Source organism: Rana temporaria, chromosome 12, assembly GCF_905171775.1.
Source record: "Rana temporaria chromosome 12, aRanTem1.1, whole genome shotgun sequence".
NCBI classification, from domain to species: Eukaryota; Metazoa; Chordata; class Amphibia; order Anura; family Ranidae; genus Rana; species Rana temporaria.
The window spans coordinates 55,945,894-55,968,505 of record NC_053500.1 but is presented as its reverse complement, the minus strand read 5'-3'; the positions used below and the strand labels follow the sequence as shown (position 1 = coordinate 55,968,505).

The 22,612-nt window shown below is 43.1% G+C and overlaps 1 protein-coding gene across 4 annotated transcripts in view; it reads left to right on the top strand.

Annotated features, from left to right (window-relative positions):
- CFAP97D1 (CFAP97 domain containing 1) overlaps positions 1-22,612 on the top strand; it is a 229,961-nt gene that overhangs the window by 160,633 nt on the left and 46,716 nt on the right. For 2 of the 4 annotated variants that reach the window (XM_040331563.1, XM_040331564.1), the window contains exons 4-6: positions 4,423-4,546; positions 6,562-6,587; positions 11,305-11,362. In XM_040331563.1, coding sequence (XP_040187497.1) covers positions 4,423-4,546; positions 6,562-6,587; positions 11,305-11,326 — 172 coding nt within the window. In that variant the 3' untranslated portion in view covers positions 11,327-11,362. The remainder of the gene's footprint in view (positions 1-4,422; positions 4,547-6,561; positions 6,588-11,304; positions 11,363-22,612) is intronic. The other 2 variants (XM_040331561.1, XM_040331562.1) reach the window with 1 other exon arrangement.

Here is a 22,612-nt window from a genome sequence, read left to right as displayed (position 1 = left end):
AATGTATGGGGGGTACCTAACGCTATAAAAACCTGTCGGCGAACCTCAAAAAATAACTAGCTACCTAGCGGCACTAGCGACAATAATACAGCGATCAGAAAAACGATTGCTTAGTGACGCTGGCAATAGGGGGTGAAAGGGTTAACTCTAGGGGCAATCAGGGGTTAAAACCTTAATTAGAAAATGTATGGGGGTACCTAATAAAGGTTTTAACTCCTGATTGCCCCTAGAGTTAACCCTTTCACCCCCTATTGCCAGCGTCACTAAGCAATCGTTTTTCTGATCGCTGTATTAGTGTCGCTGGTGCCGCTAGGTAGCTAGATATTTTTGGAGGTTTGCCGCCATGTTTTTATAGCGTTAGGTACCCCCATAAATTTTCTAACGCTATAAAAACATGGCGGCGAACCTCAAAAAATAACTAGTTACCTAGCGGCACCAACGACACTAATACAGCGATCAGAAAAACGATCGCTTAGTGACGCTGGTAATAGGGGGTGAAAGGGTTAACTCTAGGGGCAATCAGGGGTTAAAACCTTTATTAGAAAATGTATGGGGGTACCTAACGCTATAAAAACCTGGTGGGCGAGCCTCAAAAAATAACTAGCTACCTAGCGGCACTAGCGACACTAATACAGCGATCAGAAAAACGATTGCTTAGTGACGCTGGCAATAGGGGGGTGAAAGGGTTAACTCTAGGATCAATCAGGGTTTAAAACCTTTATTAGAAAATGTATGGGGGAACCTAATAAAGGTTTTAACTCCTGATTACCCCTAGAGGTAACCCTTTCACCCCCTATTGCCAGCGTCACTAAGCAATCGTTTTTCTGATCGCTGTATTAGTGTCGCTGGTGCCGCTAGGTAGCTAGTTATTTTTTGAGGTTCGCCGCCATATTTTTATAGCGTTAGGTACTCCCATAAATTTTCTAACGCTATAAAAACATGGCGGCGAACCTCAAAAAATAACTAGTTACCTAGCGGCACCAGCGACACTAATACAGCGATCAGAAAAACGATTGCTTAGTGACGCTGGCAATAGGGGGTGAAAGGGTTAACTCTAGGGGCAATCAGGGGTTAAAACCTTTATTAGAAAATGTATGAGGGGTACCTAACGCTATAAAAACCTGTCGGGCGAACCTCAAAAAATAACTAGCTACCTAGCGGCACTAATACAGCGATCAGAAAAACGATCGCTTAGTGACGCTGGCAATAGGGGGTGAAAGGGTTAACTCTAGGGGCAATCAGGGGTTAACACCTTTATTAGAAAATGTATGGGGGAACCTAATAAAGGTTTTAACTCCTGATTGCCCCTAGAGTTAACCCTTTCACCCCCTATTGCCAGCGTCACTAAGCAATTGTTTTTCTGATCGCTGTATTAGTGTCGCTGGTGCCGCTAGGTAGCTAGTTATTTTTTGAGGTTTGCCGCCATGTTTTTATAGCGTTAGGTACCCCCATAAATTTTCTAACGCTATAAAAACATGGCGGCGAACCTCAAAAAATAACTAGTTACCTAGCGGCACCAGCGACACTAATACAGCGATCAGAAAAACGATCGCTTAGTGACGCTGGTAATAGGAGGTGAAAGGGTTAACTCTAGGGGCAATCAGGGGTTTAAACCTTAATTATAAAATGTATGGGGGTACCTAACGCTATAAAAACCTGGCAGGCGAGCCTCAAAAAATAACTAGCTACCTAGCGGCACCAGCGACACTAATACAGCGATCAGAAAAACGATTGCTTAGTGACGCTGGCAATAGGGGGTGAAAGGGTTAACTCTAGGGGTAATCAGGAGTTAAAACCTTTATTAGGTTCCCCCATACATTTTCTAATAACGGTTTTAAACCCTGATTGCCCCTAGAGTTAACCCTTTCACCCCCTATTGCCAGCCTCACTAAGCAATCGTTTTTCTGATCGCTGTATTAGTGTCGCTAGTGCCGCTAGGTAGCTAGTTATTTTTTGAGGTTCGCCGACAGGTTTTTATAGCGTTAGGTACCCCCCATACATTTTCTAATAAAGGTTTTAACCCCTGATTGCCCCTAGAGTTAACCCTTTCACCCCCTATTGCCAGCCTCACTAAGCGATCGTTTTTCTGATCGCTGTATTAGTGTCGCTGGTGCCGCTAGGTAACTAGTTATTTTTTGAGGTTCGCCGCCATGTTTTTATAGCATTAGAAAATGTATGGGGGTACCTAAAGCTATAAAAACATGGCGGCGAACCTCAAAAAATAACTAGCTAGCTAGCGGCACCAGCGACACTAATACAGCGATCAGAAAAACGATTGCTTAGTGACGCTGGCAATAGGGGGTGAAAGGGTTAACTCTAGGGGCAATCAGGGGTTAAAACCTTTATTAGAAAATGTATGGGGGTACCTAACGCTATAAAAACCTGTCGGGCGAACGTCAAAAAATAACTAGCTACCTAGCAGCACTAGCGACAATAATACAGCGATCAGAAAAACGATTGCTTAGTGACGCTGGCAATAGGGGGTGAAAGGGTTAACTCTAGGGGCAATCAGGGTTTAAAACCTTTATTAGAAAATGTATGGGGGTACCTAATAAAGGTTTTAACCCCTGATTGCCCCTAGAGTTAACCCTTTCACCTAGCGGCACCAGCGATACTAATACAGCGATCAGAAAAACGATCGCTTAGTGACGCTGGCAAAAGGGGGGTGAAAGGGTTAACTAGGGGTGATCAAGGGGTTAAAACCTTTATTGGGGGGGTAGGGGGCTACCCTGGACCTAACACTAACTGCCTGACACTAACTGCCTGTCACACTGACACTAAGTGCAGTGATCAGTAAATAAATGATCACTGCTATTTAGTGACACTGTGACAGGGGGGTGATCGGGGGGTGACTGGGGGGGGGGGGGGGATTTCTGTGCCTATGTGTCTGTGTGTCAGTGTAGTGCTTGTGCTACTCACTGTGTGATGTCTCCTCTCCTCCGCCGGACGAAAATACCGGCGGAAGGAGAGGGTTTTACGTCGTTTACGTAGTAGTACGTGAATAGGGCTGGGCGTAGGTTACGTTCACATCGTAGGCAGTGATTTGACGTATCTTAGGTGTTTGTTCCGACGTGATTCTGAGCATGCGCATTGGGAAGCGTCCACGGGACGGCGCATGCGCCGTTCGCTCGGCCCATCATTTGCATGGGGTCACGGTTCATTTAAATGGATCACGCCCACTTCCACCTACTTTGAATTAGGCCGGCTTACGCCGAAGAATTTACGTTACGCTGGCGCAACGTTGGGAGCAAGTGCTTTGTGAATACTCTGCTTGCCTCTCTGTGTTACGTCGGCGTAGTGCATATGAGATGCGCTACGCCGGCAGAAATATGCGCCGATGTATCTGAATCCGGACCAATGTTTTTAACTTTATGCAATTAAAAACTTAAATTAATTAAAAAAATGTCTATGTGTGTGCCTACAAAGTCCATTCTATAGTTCCAAATTCTTCCTTCTAAACATTATGGGGACGGTGGCACACTAGTATCTGTATATCCGCAGAGTCACTCTGTCAGGATATACCTCAAATCTGCAATTTTGTCACTGTAGGAATGAAGGTCTAAGTTTGTGCTGTTTAAAGGGGTTGTAAAGGTACATTTTTCTTTTCCTAAATAGCTTCCTTTACCTCAGTGCAGTCCTCCTTCACTTATCTAATCCTTCGATTTTGCTTTTAAGGCTGCATTCACACCTAAGCGACAGCCGCGTTCGCGTGTAGCGGCAGATTTGCCGCGAGTACAAATGTTTCAATTTTTTTTTTTTCTAAAAGTATTCCCATTGCTGTCTATGGGAAAACGCGCCTGTCGCGTGAAAAAAAGGGTCCGGGACTTTTTTTCAGGCGACAGGCGTTGCACGTCTATGAGATGTGAACCATCTCCATAGACAGCAATGGGAATTCTCCCCTCTAGCGGCAGAAGCGTCCCGCGTCGGGCGTTTTGTCGCTTAGGTGTGAATGCAGTCTAAATGTCCTTATTTCTTCTGAGAAATCCTCACTTCCTGTTCTTCTGTCTGTAACTCCACACAGTAATGCAAGGCTTTCTCCTTGGTGTGGAGTGTCGTGCTCGTCCCCTCCCTTGGACTACAGGAAAGTCAGGACGCCCACTAACACACATCTCCTTTCTCTATCTGCAACGTAGAGAGCGTCCTGACTCTCCTGTGGTCCAAGGGAGGGGGCGAGCACAACACTCCATGCCAGGGAGAAAGCCACGCATTACTGTGTGGAGTTACAGACAGAAGAACAGGAAGTGAGGATTTCTCAGAAGAAATAAGGACATTTAAAAGCAAAATGGAAGGATGAGGTAAGTGAAGGAGGACTGCACTGAGGTAAAGGAAGCTATTTAGGAAAAGAAAATTGTACCTTCACAACCCCTTTAAATGCTTTTTCCCAGAAATATAAATTTTCTATAACATGATTTTGTTCCACAGTTCTAATAGCGGCAAGCGAATCCGAGACCTTGTAAGGATTATGGCAGAGAACCAAGCTCTCCACAAGAGGATTCTGGAATGTAAGCCAAGCTACGATCACAGGAAATGGGAAGATGAATGGAAGGTGATATTGTGTTGCATTGTTAACAAAATTTAACCTCCATATTTTTGTTTGATGTCCTTTAACAAAGGCTATAATTTCAGACTATTTTAATACACTGTTATCATTTAGGTTGGTGTAGTGTCTAAATTGGGTAACTATGACACAAAAAGGAGATCATTTTTAAAAAGCTTTATTTTACTTCTTTAGTTGACCACATGTTCTTTGACCAAGAAGCTGGTCATGCTAGTTACATAATTATTTTCCCTCAGGGTACTTTGTTATCTTAGAAAAAATAAGGCGAGCATGACATACTTGTAACTAGCTGTATCACCGGAGGCTGCATTTCCATCAACACAACACCAACTCAACCACAGCTTCCCCTTATTCCACCTAGGAGCACCCATAACTTAACCACTTAAGGACCGGCGCACGACTATTTACGTCGGCAGAATGGCACGGCTGGGCACATGGACGTACAGGTACGTCCCCTTTAAGATGCCCAGCTGTGGGTCGCGAGCGCACCAGCGCGCTCGTAACCCGGTCCTGTCCTCCGTGACCATGCCCACAGGACCCACGGACACGATTGCCACCGGTGTCCCTCGATCGGGTCACAGAGAGGAAGAACGGGGAGAGGTGAGTGTAAACAAACCTTGCCCTTTCTTTCTAGTGTGGCTGTCAGTGATCGTCTGTTCCCCGTGTTAGGGAACGACGGTCAGTGACGTCACACGCACAGCCACGCCCCCCCACCATAAGAACACTCCCTTAGTACACACTTAACCCCTACAGCGCTCCCTCCTGGTTAACCCCTTCACTGCCAGTGTCATTTTAACAGTAATCAGTGCATTTTTATAGCACTTTTCGCTGTGAAAATGACAATGGTCCCAAAAATGTGTCAAAAGTGTCCGATGTGTCCGCCAAAATGTCGCAGTAACGAAAAAAATCGCTGATCGCCGCCATTAGTAGTAAAAAAATATATTAATAAAAATGCCATAAAACTATTCCCTATTTTGTAAACGCTATAAATTTTGCGCAAACCAACCAATAAACGCTTATTGCGATTTTCTTTACCAAAAATATGTAGAAGAATACGTATCGGCCTAAACTGAGGAAAAAAATGTTTTATTGCCAGAAACGTATCATCCAATTTCATCAATAAATTCTGATGCTAAGATCCTGGCAAGGGTCTTGGCATATAGGCTAAATAGGTGTAGCGCTCACCCCCGGAGGAGTCGCTGATTAGTTTGGGATCGGCATATTGAGTTACCTTCTTGGCTTGGTCTAGGGGTGACATCCGAGAGTGTAGATGAAGAGCAAGTGTCCAGACACGAAATTCGTTTTTTAATGCTTTATTCCAAGGCCAAACATGGCCAACATCAACATGGCACACAATAGAGAAAGGTTGATGAGCATAGAGGAACTTTGGTATCAGGCCTTGGATATGAAAAAGAGCAAGCCTGCTCTTAGCAATAGTGTAACTCAGTTCGTCGCCACCCCGATCAGTGTGGGTAAAGTGCCCCCGGACAGGCGACTATCACAGGCCTGGTCGGCAGAATGCTTTCTCCACCTTGTGATTGGATTACAATTAACTAAGTGCACCAACATAGCTAGCTGAAGATTAACTGACTCTTAAACAGTCACCTGTTTCTCTATCCTTGCAAATAGTTGCTACAGGACACACACCAGTTGAACTGTCCACTAGGGGGAGCCATACCGTTGTGACTTTATATGATTAATATAAGTGATTGCATTACCTTGTGTTTTCTATTGTTTAGGTGAGACTTGGTGGAGAGGTGCCCCAGTGTTGAAGTTAGTGCACTGGGAGATTCCTCCACCACACCCTCACTCAAGTCTGGCCCTTGGGTTGTGCTATGAGGGTCTGGTTACAGAAATACTTTAAACCAGTGGTACTCCATTGATTTATACAGGGAGCTGTATGTATTGAATGTTTACTGCATAACTATTGTTCTATTCTTTCACCAAGTAAATGTTTTACCACTGGTTAAGCTACACCTTGTGTTGGATTCTGTCTTTTGTAGATGTGTTGCAGGCAAACAACAACAAGGTAACAACATTTTACTACATTTATTGTATTGTATCATTGGGGTCCCCTATCACCAATTTGGGGTCTCAATCACATTGCTGTCCATTTGTGCCAGGGAGGGATCGAGCCAAATTCTGGGGGTTGACAGGCAGAGTGTAGGCCCAAATCTTAACCAGCAGCTCCTTCGGGGGTAGTGATACATTTACAATTGCGCCAAACGCTACAGAGTCAGTTTAGAGATAGAAAAATTAAGATACAAAATATGCCACTTATGGATACCCTAGTAAAGAAACAGGTTAAGAAGGATTTGATCTCCACTCTTTATGGTCGCCTAACTAAGCAGACAAATGAAACAAATAGCCGCTTAGCTAGAAAAGGATGGCAAAAAGATCTTGGAAAAATGATAGATGAAACATGGCAGGGTATATTGGGATCCATACAATCTGTGTCAATATCTTCACAGCGATGCTTAACCCAATTATACATAATATATAGAGATTACTGTATCGGACACCATACTTGGTAGACAGAAAACTTAGACACTGCCCTGACGGGTCAGTATTTGGCGCATTATAAATCTATTAAATCAATCAATCAATCAATCAAAACATCAGAATGTCTGAGCTTTTCAAGAGTATGTGCTGACATATGCTTTGGAATTGCCCTAAATTGTTTAGATATTGGCAGACTGTGATAGAAATGATTAACCAGGTGTACCAAACCCAGATACCGTTAGGCCCTATGGCCCTACAGTTGTTTGGAAAATACAATTCCTATATCATGCCTAGTCATGTCCTTTAAATGTCAAAATTTTACAGTGCCTTATGGGAAGTGTAGTTCCACAACAGCTAGAGGGCCATAGTTTGGAGATCCCTGATCAGTGGTGATGCATCCATAAAGGGAGCACGGCCGCCGCCCCCTCTCTCCTGCCGTCCCTCTATCACCATAGATAGATTCATGCATTGCATGAATCTATCTATGATCGCCGCTATGGTCACCTAACAATGAACTGCCTCTCAGCAAATTAGGTGCTTGGGTCTGTGTTACCTGTCACCTGATTGGTTGAAACATTAGGCACTGTGATTGGACGCTGCCTATCAGGGGTCCAATCATAGCAGAGGATGGGAAGAGAGGGCGAAAAAGAGATTGAGGCGCATGGAGGACATCACCTTGACCTCACAGAGTCAAGGTAAGTGCCGGGCAGGTGGGGGATGCACACTGGCAGCAGTTGATGGGCACAGTAGTGGCAGTTGATGGGCACACTGGCAGCAGTTGATGGGCACAGTGGCAGCAGTTGATGGGCACAGTAGCGGCAGTTGATGGGCACAGTGGCAGCAGTTGATGGGTACACTGGCAGCAGTTGATGGGCACACTGGCAGCAATTGATGGGGCACAGTAGCGGCAATTGATGGGCACAGTGTCAGGAATTGATGGGCACAGTGTCAGCAATTGATGATGGTTACAGTGTCAGGAATTGATGGGCACATTAGCTGCGTTTGATGGCACAGTGTCAGCAATTTATGGGTACAGCAGCTGCGTTTATTAGGCACAGTGGCGGCAATTAAGGCACAGTGGCGACAATTGATGGCACAGTGGCTGCATTTTATGGCACAGTGGATGTGTTGGATTGCGCCCCCAGTTTGTTTGCGCCCCCCAAAAGTTTAGAGCACCAGCCGCCACTGTCCCTGATGTAAGGAAAACTCTTTAGAAGTGACTCATGCTTATAACAGTGGAACGAGGCAGCATACCTAAATGACAGTTAGTGCTCTGGATTGAGACACGTATACACTATAGAAGGAAAAGCTTTATTCATATTTCATGTCTGAGGTTTGCAACCACTTTAATGCTGGTTCTGATAGAAAGGTGTCAGAACACACAGTGCATCACAGTTTGTCATATGGGACTGTGTAGCCACTGAGTGGCCATGGGAATGCCCATGCTGAGCCATGCCTACAATGGACACATCAGCCTCAGAACTGGAGCATAAAGCAATGAAAGAACGCAGCCTGGTTTGACGAATCACATTTTCTTTTACATCATGTGGATGGCTGGATGCATGTGCATTACTTACCTGGAGAAGAGATGGCACCAGGATGCAGTATGGGAGGAGGGCAAGCCGACATAGGCGAGTTCTGATGAGAAACTTTGGTCCTGCCATTCATGTGAATGCTACTTGACATGTACCACCTACCAAGTACACACCTTCATGAAAACAATATTCCCTGATGGCAGTGGCCTATTTCAACAGGATTATGTACCCTGCCACACTGCAAAAATGGTTCAAGAATGGTTTGAGGAACACAACAACGAGTGTGAGTTGTTGACTTGACTTCCAAACTCTCCAGATCGCAATCCAGTTGAGCGTCTGTAGGATGTGCTGGAAAACAACAGCATACTTTCAGAGGTCTATACCTCAACAGTTCTGAGATGTTTTGGTGGCAAAAAAGGGGCCTACTCAACATTAGGTGGGTGGTCATAACGTTCTGGCTGATCTGTGTGTTTCACATATACTTTCAATAGTATATTTCAATGAGTTAAAGCACAAATAAAGATAACATTTTGGACCAAAACGCTGCCATATTTTGATTTCATGTCTATATAAATAGCCCTCTTATTGACCCCTTTCAAAACTATTAACTCTAAGTCCATGTATTAACTGTATCTATGTAAGTGTTGTACATGCCAATGTGGTAGGGGTAACCCTAGACTCTGAACTGTCCATTCAGGCCCACATCCAATCCCTGTCTAAATCATGTCACCTTTGACTCCACAACATCTCTAGAATATGTCCCTTTTATACCAATGACACCACCAAGCTTCTAATTCACTCCCTGCATCGACTACTGCAACTCACTCCTCCTTGGATTACCTTTACATACACTATCCCCCCCCCCCCTTCAGTCCATCATGAATGTTGCTGCAGGACTCATCCACCTTACCAACCATTCAGTGTCCTCCACCCCTCTCTGCCAATCCCTGCACTGGCTTTCACTCACTCAATGAATAAAATTCAGTACTAAAGTACTAACAATAATTTACAAAGCTGTCCACAGCTACATCACTAACCTAGTCTCAAAATACCAATCAAGCCGCTCTCTTCAGTCCTCCCAAGACCTCCTGCTCTCTAGCTCCCTTGTCACCTCCTCCCATGCTCACCTCCAGGATTTCTCCAGAGCTTCTCCCATCTTTTGGAACTCCCTACCCCAATCTGTCCAACTGTCCCCTAATCTATAGATCTTTAGACGATCACTGAAAACCCTTCTCTCTAAAGAAGCTTATGCTGCTTCTAACTAACACTGTTTTACTTTCTCCATCAGCTCATCCCCCACAGCTATTACCTTTTGTATCAATTGACCCTCCCTCCTAGATTGTAAGCTCTAGCGAGCAGGGCCTTCTGATTCCTCTTGTACCTATTTGTAATGTAACTGTTATGTCTGCCTTAATTTTGTTAAGTGCTGCGCAAACTGTTCGCACCATATAAATCCTGTATAATAATAATATTTCATAATATTATGTCTGTCACTAGTTACGAAGGTGGGTCATCCCCTCCTCTAACTGAATCTCAGTCTGCACTATTGTCAACACACACAAGGGGCCAGATTCACGTACCTGCGGCGCAGCGTAACGTAACCCGTTAACGTTACACCGCCTGATTCTCAAAGCACTTACCTGTAAACTTGCGGCGGTGTAACGTAAACCCGTCCGGCGCAAGCCCGCCCAATTCAAGTGGGGCGTGTACCATTTAAATTAGGTGTTCTCCCGCGCCGGACGTTCTGCGCATGCTCCGTTCGCAATTTTCCCGACGTGCTTTTCGCGCAATTACAGCGGCCCGACGTGTTTGTGAATCGCAACGTGCGTAACGTGCTTACACCAGGAAAAGAAAAATTCAAAAGTGACGCGGGAACGACAGCCATACTTTAACATGGCTGGTGTAAAGTTAAGCAATGAAAAACATTGCTTAACTTTGCGACGGGAAAAAAATACTTGCGACAACGTAACGAACGCGAAAACCTTTGTGGTTTGCCGTAAACCCTCATTTGCATACCCGACGCTGGAATACGACGCAAACTCCCCCCATCGGCGGCCGAAGTATTGCATCCTAAGATCCGACTGTGTAAGTCAATTACACCTGTCGGATCTTAGGACTATCTATGCGGAACTGATTCTATGAATCAGCCGCATACATACGACAAGAGATAAGACGGTGCATCAGGATATACGCCGTCGTATCTCTTCTGTGAATCTGGCCCAATATTCTTCATTTACAAAGTCATTGCAAAATTATAGCTGTGCAAAACTGTTCTGTCATATATAATAGCAGAACCAGCATGTGTTTGTGTTACTTTAATGCAAATCAGCAGGTTTTAGACAGTTTGCTCAAAAACAAACTATTGTCAATGTAGAGACTTTGAAGAAAAGTGTAAGGCCTCTTACACACGACAGAGGAACTCGATGTGCCAAACACATCGAGTTCCTCGTCGAGTTCAGGGATGAAGCCGCCGAGGAGCTCGGCGGGCCGCCTTTTCCCATAGAACAACGAGAAAATAGAGTACATGTTCTCTATTTTCTCGACGAGTTCCTCGGCGGCTCCATCGGGCCAAAAGTGTACAGACGACAGAGTTGAATTCGCTGAATTCTGCCGAGAAACTCTGTCGTGTGTACGAGGCCTCACTCTTCCAATGTCAGACTTTGAAGTATTTTGGAATCAGCTTCAAAAGCATCTTTTATTTCTCTCTAGGCAACACAAAGTTACAGAATGAAGCCCTCATCCTACCATGCTGCTACCTGTAGTCAAGGTATGTTTGTTTTCTCAAATACATTTTCTGCCTGACAATATTGATTAGATATGAAACCAACTATTCCTAGTAAACTGACTCAGAGGACGTGCCTATCTGTGCATATGTGTCCATTCACATATCATATCATTTTTCAATTATTTTTAATTAGAATAATTTTATGATCATTTTAAAAACATGCATCCTCCCCTAATTTTACAATGACAACTAAAATCGATATAGCCACATTACTAAAATGTAAGCAATGTTTATAGTGAGAGATTGTGTCCGGAAGTCCACCTTAGTTCTGCTGACATGCAGGTGAGCAGATAATAAAGAATTTTATTAAGGTTATGAAATTGCCTGGCTGTGCTGGAGGGACTCAACATTAAAAAAAGATATGAGGTTACAGCTCATGTTGCTGTATCTGCAGCAGCTTTTAGTTTATTTGATTAGTTTTTTCCTATAGATACATATGCTGTTCCTTCTATTATGCTAGTATTGGTTCCTGTGGGAATAAGAAAGACTTGATTCAGATGCAGGTTTTTTTGCTGCATTCAGAGGTGGCTTAACGCTGCCACTAGATACAGTAACTCTTTGTGCTATGGCCGTATACAAACTGGCTGTTTAGCTACGGCCAGTCTATGTATAGCCAGAGCTCCACAGGAGCACCAACCCTGGACATACACTGGGTTGGACAGAGGCTCTATGCGCAAGTAGCCACTCAAAAAATTGGTTACTTGCAAAAAGTGGCAGTGCCAGCCTAAAGGGTGTGTTTACTGTTCCTTTCTGGCCAACAAGGGTGCAAAAAAATGCTAGTTGTGCAATGTGGTTGTGTGCCAATTATCTGCATTTGTGTATGTTGTTCTTTTGCACAGAGCAGCCTTGAATGTCCTCTTCTGGGGGCCCCCTATTGCTTTCTATGGGGGCACTCATGCATGTTCACCCCAAACCCTGCTCTGTGTGTCCACAAGACACACAGAGCATGGCTTGCCCCCCATCACACCATCCCTTGTTACTAGCTCTGATTGACATCAGTGGGAGTCAATGGCTTCTGCTGCTTTATATAAGCCAATGAGGAGCAAGAGAGCCTTGGCTCTCGTGCACATCGTTGGATCGAGATTTAGCTCAGGTATGTATTTAGGGGGGCTGGGTGTGCTGTATGCAGAAGTTTTTTACCCCACTGCATAGAATGCATAAAGGTAAAAAACCATCTGCCTTTACAATTACTTTAACCACTTTCGGCTTATAGCAGAATGACAGCCAGGCAGTGGTACAGTTATCTGAAAAAAGGAAGGGTTCCCCAGTGGGGTTTTTAGGCAGCAAAAATTATATAAACAATTACAAAGACGTACCATTTTGTTGTAAAAAAGTAAAAAAATGTATTTAATAAGTACAAAGTCGTAAAATAATGAACTCTGGTACAGTTTATGCTGAGGACACATACATATGAGAATATAGCACCAAAATTACATGACACTGATCAACATGAATGGCTGATCTTCAGGTCAAGTTGTTCCTGACGTGTTTCGACCCCCACATATGGGTCTTCTTCGGAGGAAAGGGTATATGATGCAAACTATAACAGAGAGTAAATATATGGTAATAAAATACATAGATACATAGTACAATTTAGGTGAAAAATAAATTTAAAGTATATAGTTATCAACTCACAGATTGTGTTTCTCAGTTCTATTTGGACCAGAGTAAGGTTATAATCCTGAGGATCCCTAGTTACTTTTCTCCATACGGGTGGTTAGCACCCCCAAAAAGGCCTCAACGATGCCCACCAAGAGTGGCCTGCAGGAACCCACAGTATAACTGGGAAAAAATCCAAAAGTCCAGTCAGAGAGTGCGGGCCGGACAGGTGGAGGGGGAGCCCAGCAAAGCAATTGCCAGAGTGATGCCTATTAAGAAATTCAAATATAAAGTAGTTTTAATACCAAAAACTATATGTTTAAAGTATAAAGATTGATTGACTTGTTGTACAAGTAGATGGCGCTAGACATGCACATTATGCTCTTTATAATGATGCATATAGAAAATGGGACTGTGATATGTCATGGGAATTTTAAATTAATATAAATATGCACAGGATATTTTAAATGTTATATGAAATCATGAGTTAAGATTAATAACAATATCAAAATTATATAGAATTGTGAATTCAAAGAGAATTATATGTGTAACAGGGCGATAAAGATTACAATATAGGGCTAATAGTGGGTTGAGGTGCCAAAAAATATGATAATTATAATTAAATGGTGAAAGATATATGTAATTAGTATAATATAATAAATATATATATAGTTAATTAGTTGAATAAAAAAAAAAAAATATATATATAATAATAATAATAATAGTGTGTAATAGATGGGTGTGAGTAAGCATGTGCTAAAATAATTAAATTCATGTGAGAATAATTATATATAATGTGATAAAATAGTAAGGATATTGGGATTAGTGCCAATGGGGTGAATAATGTTAAAAAAAGACAATATAAAGGATAGTAAAAAATACCTTATTAAATGTTTAGAGTATGAGTATGGAAGCGATCTCCAGAGAGAGCAAGAAAAAGCATATCTGGAGGGGAAATATTATTATTGATTAGATTTAGTAGGCATAGGAAGGATAACTTTGTGCAGGATTTGAAAATGCAGCCTTACCCCATGTGTGGTGTGTCCAGCATAGTATGAAGATAGGATCACAGGCAGGTGTCAGGTATACACCCAGTCTATTTAAATATGTGCATGTCAGGTGTCAAGGATTTGGCAATCACTAATTGGCAAATGAATGCTTTGCTTGGGACATCCCCTCCCACATCTAGAAGTCCGCCCCCCCTATCCCAGCTGGAGCAAGGAATTAAGGTCAGATGACCCTCCCAGCTGTGGGTTCCTCAGCGTCAGTGAGGAAGAAAAAAAAAAAAAAACCCAGCCCTCTGCTGCGGTCGCGAGTGCCGCGGCAGCGTCACAAGCGCGTGCAATGCGCATGCACGCGCAGGACGCCCACGGCGCCAGGGAACGTCACTGACGCCGTCAGTGGGGAGGAAACACCTCCACAGTGGCGAGAGTGTCGCCATCTTGTGGAGAGTAAAGAGAACACAGAGCCCTGAGTCTCCCCCTCCCCACTGAGAGGCCATAGAGGGAGCATGATAAAGAGGTACCTAGCGGGGAAGCGCCACCCAGCGGAGCTGTGACAAGGTCCTACAGGATAAAAGGATTAAACAAAAGATAAATAATAAAAATTGGTATATATAAAGGTGGAATATTAGTAATGCTAGAAATGGACATGTATATGCCCATTAGAGCAAAAAGTGTATATGTAATTGTTTATAACCAAGCAAACAATTGATAACAATAAATACCAAAAGGTATATATGGAACCCATGTTGGATATATGGTTATAGAGATTTCATGAGTATTTGGCAGTGCAGCAGTGGGTAGATACGCAATATGCTTAAATATTTTGTTACGGGCATTTGTCAAACCCGCATGAACAAAGACAAGCAAATGCTAGGTACAGCCGCACAGTGCCAATGCTCATATATTATACTTTCCTATGTCCATAGGGGGGATAGAATAGGTGTTTAACCACCGGAAAATTATGTAAATGAAGGATGGACACAAAGGGGGTAGGGAAAGTGCTGCTCACCCCTGTAAAGGTAATGAAAAAAGGAAGGGTTCCCCAGTGGGGTTTTTAGGCAGCAAAAATTATATAAACAATTACAAAGACGTACCAATTTGTTGTAAAAAAGTAAAAAAATGTATTTAATAAGTACAAAGTCGTAAAATAATGAACTCTGGTACAGTTTATGCTGAGGACACATACATATGAGAATATAGCACCAAAATTACATGACACTGATCAACATGAATGGCTGATCTTCAGGTCAAGTTGTTTCTGACGCGTTTCGACCCCCACATATGGGTCTTCTTCGGAGGAAAGGGTATATGATGCAAACTATAACAGAGAGTAAATATATGGTAATAAAATACATAGATACATAGTACAATTTAGGTGAAAAATAAATTTAAAGTATATAGTTATCAACTCACAGATTGTGTTTCTCAGTTCTATTTGGACCAGAGTAAGGTTATAATCCTGAGGATCCCTAGTTACTTTTCTCCATACGGGTGGTTAGCACCCCCAAAAAGGCCTCAACGATGCCCACCAAGAGTGGCCTGCAGGAACCCACAGTATAACTGGGAAAATTTTTTTTTTTTATTATCCTTTATATTGTCTTTTTTTAACATTATTCACCCCATTGGCACTAATCCCAATATCCTTACTATTTTATCACATTATATATAATTATTCTCACATGAATTTAATTATTTTAGCACATGCTTACTCACACCCATCTATTACACACTATTATTATTATTACATATATATATATTTTTTTTTTTATTCAACTAATTAACTATATATATATTTATTATATTATACTAATTACATATATCTTTCACCATTTAATTATAATTATCATATATTTTTTGGCACCTCAACCCACTATTAGCCCTATATTGTAATCTTTATCGCCCTGTTACACATATAATTCTCTTTGAATTCACAATTCTATATAATTTTGATATTGTTATTAATCTTAACTCATGATTTCATATAACATTTAAAATATCCTGTGCATATTTATATTAATTTAAAATTCCCATGACATATCACAGTCCCATTTTCTATATGCATCATTATAAAGAGCATAATGTGCATGTCTAGCGCCATCTACTTGTACAACAAGTCAATCAATCTTTATACTTTAAACATATAGTTTTTGGTATTAAAACTACTTTATATTTGAATTTCTTAATAGGCATCACTCTGGCAATTGCTTTGCTGGGCTCCCCCTCCACCTGTCCGGCCCGCACTCTCTGACTGGACTTTTGGATTTTTTCCCAGTTATACTGTGGGTTCCTGCAGGCCACTCTTGGTGGGCATCGTTGAGGCCTTTTTGGGGGTGCTAACCACCCGTATGGAGAAAAGTAACTAGGGATCCTCAGGATTATAACCTTACTCTGGTCCAAATAGAACTGAGAAACACAATCTGTGAGTTGATAACTATATACTTTAAATTTATTTTTCACCTAAATTGTACTATGTATCTATGTATTTTATTACCATATATTTACTCTCTGTTATAGTTTGCATCATATACCCTTTCCTCCGAAGAAGACCCATATGTGGGGGTCGAAACGCGTCAGGAACAACTTGACCTGAAGATCAGCCATTCATGTTGATCAGTGTCATGTAATTTTGGTGCTATATTCTCATATGTATGTGTCCTCAGCATAAACTGTACCAGAGTTCATTATTTTACGACTTTGTACTTATTAAATACATTTTTTTACTTTTTTACAACAAATTGGTACGTCTTTGTAATTGTTTATATAATTTTTGCTGCCTAAAAACCCCACTGGGGAACCCTTCCTTTTTTCATTACCTTTACAGGGGTGAGCAGCACTTTCCCTACCCCCTTTGTGTCCATCCTTCATTTACGTGGTACAGTTATCTTGACTGGGCATCATATGAAGTCCAGCAGGATAACATGTTGGCACGCGCCCACCGGGGAGGGCACAGCGCGGTGATCATTTGTGCTGTGTGGCACTTTGACATTTATATCGCAAAAAATAAAAAACGTAGTCGCAAATAAATACCACCAAAAGAAAGCTCTATTTGTGCGAACAAAATTATAGAAATTAAATTTGGGTACCGTGTTGTATGACCGCGCAATTGTCATTGAAAGTGCAAGAGCGCTGAAAATTGGCCTGGGAAGGAAGGGGGTGAAAGTGCCCAGTATTGATGTGGTTAATAGACAGTCGAAATATCAGGGACCTCTGAGGCAGCGTGTACAAAGAAAAAAATATTCAGAGAATACCATTCAAACTTCCACATTAGCTATTGAGGGGAACATTATTACACATATATACATATATAGATTTATATTAACTAGTTGCCGACCAGCCGCCCTCGTTTTACGGCGGCAGGTCGGCTCCCCTGCGCGAGAGCCTGTAGCTATACGTCGGCTCTCGTGCAGGCCACTAGGGATGCGTGCACGCCTGCCGGAGGCACACGCGCAACCCCCGCTTGCCCCCGACACCCGTGCACGTGCCCAGCAGTCGCGATCGCCGCCGGGCACACACGATCGCTCGTTACAGAGCGAGGACCGGGAGCTGTGTTGTTTTAAACATCGTTTTGCCCACACACTATCATTTTAATTGACACAAAAAACGACGTTTTGAAAAACGACACAAAAAATTGAAGCATGCTTCAATTTTTTTTTTGTCGTTTTTCACAAGACATAAAACAACGTTTTCCCCCACACACGGTCATTTAAATTTACGTTTTTAAAAACTTCGTTTTTTTTCATCACATAAAGTGATGGTGTGTATGTGGCATAAGAAGATTCGACAGAGCAGCTAAACTGTACGACGCCGCAATTGTACATTTCCTGTCGAATGTTCCGCCTACAAGCTATAGAAGAATTCTTATGTTGTATGACACTAGTAAAAATTATATTTGTAAATTATTATTACTAGTCAACTAACATTCGACATTTAGCCTATGGGCAGAGAATTTGACCGGAAATGTACGATTGCGGCGTCGTACAGTTTAGCTGTTTGTCTAATCTTCTTAGAACTTTCAATGACACCATAAGCCTTCAATGACAGATTCAACATTTGTATGTTTTTCTCTGCTTCGTCGAATGGTCTACCCCAACACTGTCTCTATAATGTTGAATCTTTTCTCTCTATGTCAAAGCTTTCCTCTCTATGTAGAATAATCTTGGACTAATAGAGTTAAAGCGGAGTTCCGGCCACAATTTTAAAAATAAAAACTTTTTAAATATGAATACCCCTGTAATACACAAGCTTAATGTATTCTACTACAGTTAGTCTGTAAACTAAGGTCCGTTTTGTTAGGTTGTTACAGCATTTAAACAGAAATTGACTGGGGCCATCTTAAGTGTGGGCATCATGAAGCCAGACTGTATGACTTCCTGGATTTCAGCCTCGCACATGCTCAGTGCTGTACAAGCAGTGTAATGGTTTCAGATCAGGTTTCAATAGCAACAGGAGTGTCAGAAGAAGTTACCGCCCCTTATCTATGCAAACCTCTCCTCCCCTCCTTCCAGGAACCAGTAAATATACAAAATAATTTGTTCCTGTGCAGATATATCTACACAACACGATATTATATATATATATCTTGTTATATATGTGGTGTGTATACATATACTAGACATGTGCACTGTCAATAAATTAATTTTGTTTAGTTCCGTTTCGCATTAGCCGTTATTTCGTATTTTGTGCCCGAAACTCAATTCGGATTCGTACGCTCATAATGGGCACAGCAGGAGTACAGCCACAGGAAGTCAGCACAGAACAGGGATGGTGGGAACCCTTCATGAGGGATTCCCACCATCCCTGCACTGAGTTCCCGAGTCTGTACACCTGCTGTGCCCATTATGAGGGGTTCCCACAATCCCTGTGCTGAGTTCCCGGGTCTGTACACCCGCTGTGCCCCATTATGGGGGGTTCCCACCATCCCTGTGCTGAGTTCCCGGGTCTGTACACCTGCTGTGCCCATTATGAGGGGTTCCCACCATCCCTGTGCTGAGTTCCCGGGTCTGTACACCTGCTGTGCCCATTATGATGGGTTCCCACCATCCCTGTGCTGAGTTCCCAGGTCTGTACCCCCCGCTGTGCCCCATTATGAGGAGTTTCCACCATCCCTGTGCTGAGTTCCTGGGTCTGTACACCCCGCGGTGCCCCATTATGAGGGGTTCTCACCATCCCTGTGCTGAGTTCCCGGGTCTGTACACCCGCTGTGCCCATTATGAGGGGTTCCCACCATCCCTGTGCTGAGTTCCCGGGTCTGTACACCTGCTGTGCCCATTATGAGGGGTTCCCATCATCCCTGTGCTGAGTTCCCAGGTCTGTACCCCCCGCTGTGCCCCATTATGAGGAGTTCCCACCATCCCTGCACTGAGTTCCTGGGTCTGTACACCCGCTGTGCCCATTATCAGGGGTTCCCACCATTCCTGTGCTGAGTTCCCGGGTCTGTACACCCGCTGTGCCCATTATGAGGGGTTCCCACCATCCCTGTGCTGAGTTCCTGGGTCTGTACACCTACTGTGCCCATTATGAGGGGTCCCGCCATCCCTGTGCTGAGTTCCCAGGTCTGTACACCCGCTGTGCCCATTATGAGGAGTTCCCACCATCCCTGTGCTGTGCTGAGTTCCTCCTGCTTCCTTCTTCCCCCAGCACAGCACATTGCCACCATAACATTGCCCACCGCATCGTCTCCGGCACAGCACCCCGAATCGGCCCCAGCCCACTGCATCATCCCCGCCCATCAGTGCGGTGACAACATTATTAGTGCCCATCAGTGCGGTGACAACATTAGTGCCCATCAGTGCGGTGACAACATTATTAGTGCCCATCAGTGTGGTGACAACATTAGTGCCCATCAGTGCGGTGACAACATTAGTGCCCATCAGTGCGGTGACAACATTATTAGTGCTTATCAGTGCGGTGACAACATTAGTGCCCATCAGTGCGGTGACAGCATTATTAGTGCCCATCAGTGCGGTGAGATTAGTGCCCATCAGTGCGGTGACAACATTAGTGCCCATCAGTGCGGTGACATCAGTGCAGTGACATCATTATTAGTGCCCAGTGCGGTGACATCAGTGCGGTGACAACATTAGTGCCCATCAGTGAGGTGACATCAGTGCGGTGACATCATTATTAGTGCCCAGTGCGGTGACATCAGTGCGGTGACATCAGTGCGGTGACAACATTATTAGTGCCCAGTGCGGTGACATCAGTGCAGTGACAACATTATTAGTGCCCAGTGCGGTGACATCAGTGCGGTGACAACATTATTAGTGCCCAGTGCGGTGACAACATTATTAGTGCCCAGTGCGGTGACAACATTAGTGCGGTGACATTAGTGCGGTGACAACATTATTAGTGCCCAGTGCGGTGACATCAGTGCGGTGACATTAGTGCGGTGACATCAGTGCGGTGACATTAGTGCGGTGACATCAGTGCGGTGACATTAGTGCGGTGACAACATTATTAGTGCCCAGTGCGGTGAAATCAGTGCGGTGACAACATTAGTGTGGTGACATTAGTGCGGTGACAACATTATTAGTGCCCAGTGCGGTGACATCAGTGCGGTGACATTAGTGCGGTGACATCAGTGCGGTGACATCAGTGCAGTGACATTAGTGCGGTGACAACATTATTAGTGCCCAGTGCAGAGTGGGGAGAGTTACAGATGATCAGGCATACAGAGCGGATCTCTGTCTGTGTAGATCTGTATGTGAGTACACTGAAGTACAGCCCCGCCTCCCTGCACTAGAATTGTAACACACAGTGCAGAGCGATGTTTCAATGTACAGGGAGGCGGGCCTGTACTACGATCGGTGTTCTCAGATACAGACCTATCAGACAGAGATGCGCTCTGTCTGTCTGATGATCTGTATCTCCGTGCACCGGAGACAGATGGAAGGTGGGCGGGTGGTGGAGGGGGGAGGACGAGGGCGGTGCTAGGATGGGGGAGGAGTTAGAGAGGGAGAAGAGGAAGGACACCACCTCTATGGGCGGCACTGCCCTCCCTCTCTCCCGCCCCCCGAGATGTTCAACCACGGCTGCGATGTTCAGCCCAGCCTCCTGGGATTGATGACACACATCTCCCAGGAGGCATAGCAGCGCTGGATGCGGCGGGGAGGCCATTCCGCCGCGGCGGGGGAAAGAGACACTCAGGGATAAAAACGTGAGTTTTTAAAAGAAAAAAACAAACATCCCAAATGTATTTAAAGGGGCAGTGTTAAAACTAATGCTGATAAGTTGAAAAATAGGGTGGAACTCCGCTTTAAGGTTAGGCACATTCGACCGCAGGTTTGATAGACATAGTTTGTTTTGTCAGTGTCCTGTTGAATCTCCTATCTATGTCGAACTGTTGTAGCAACGAAAACGAAAATAAATCATTTTTTTATGTCAGATCTTTCGAATTTTGGATTTTGCACGTTCGTTTTCTTTTGTTAAAACGATAACGAAAATACCCGAAATTCGAATGAAAGTGCATTCGGACGAAAACAAATGCACATGTCTAATATTTATTATAGCAAAAAGTTAAAAATATTGTTTGTTTGTTTTTTAAAATTGTTTCTCTTTTTTTGTTTATAGCGGAAAAAATAAATAAAACTGCAGAGTTGATCAAATACCACCAAAAGAAAGCTCTATTTGTGGGAAAAAAAGATTGAAAATGTTGTTTGGGTACAGCATCGAACGACCGCACAATTGTCAGTTAAAGTGACGCAGTGCCAAATTGTAAAAAGTGCTCTGGTCAGGAAGGGGGTAAAATCTTCTGGGGCTGAAGTTGTTAAATAATAATGATTTACTTTCAAATTCAATAGTTTAGAATGAAATTGTTGCAGTTATTAGAGGATAATAGTTTTGGAAAATTTAGTCTGTGACAGAACCCTTGAACACAACAATGTAAGGTATGCCCTACAAGCAATATTTATCCTATTCTGAGACCATTCCTTTCTGGTATATTCTCCAGAAATAATTCTAGATTTTAGTCTATAAGGAATAAGAATAAGGAATATAGGAGGTAAAAGGTATATTAGAATTTACATTTCACAAGATTCTGAAAAGTAGGTAAAAACAAAAAAACTAAAAACAAACTGCTTTGAATAAAAATGAGATCAGACTCAAGCTTGACTTTGCTGGTCAAACAGCAATTTGCATTCACTGAAATTTAGTAATTTAAAACCTTGGATTATACATCAGACAGGAGGCTCATATCTTATGCATTAATCTTTCTTTTATTAATGCTCATAGCAGATAGTGTAAAATCACCTTTAACGTAAGTAAAACAAAAGAAAAAACTGTATAAACTACATATCCCAGCAGTCCTTGGGCCTTAGCCACTCCCACCCTAGTCTCTATATATGGACTGCTCTCTCTTGGTTCTTCCTCTTTCTTTCTGCTCATAGCAGAGCATTGGAAGATAAGTATTGACAAGTTTTATTTCTATATATATGTACCTTATTCATTGATATATTTCTTTATATGTAATTTGGTACTTGATGAATTATAATTGCTGACTCTGACTGAATTATCATTCTGACTGAATTATCATGTAGCATTGCGGGGTTACCGGGATTCTTATCCCTGTGTTGCCCCATCGCTCTCTGCTATCGATCGTTTTTTCTATATATTACGGCGTTTTGTTTTATTT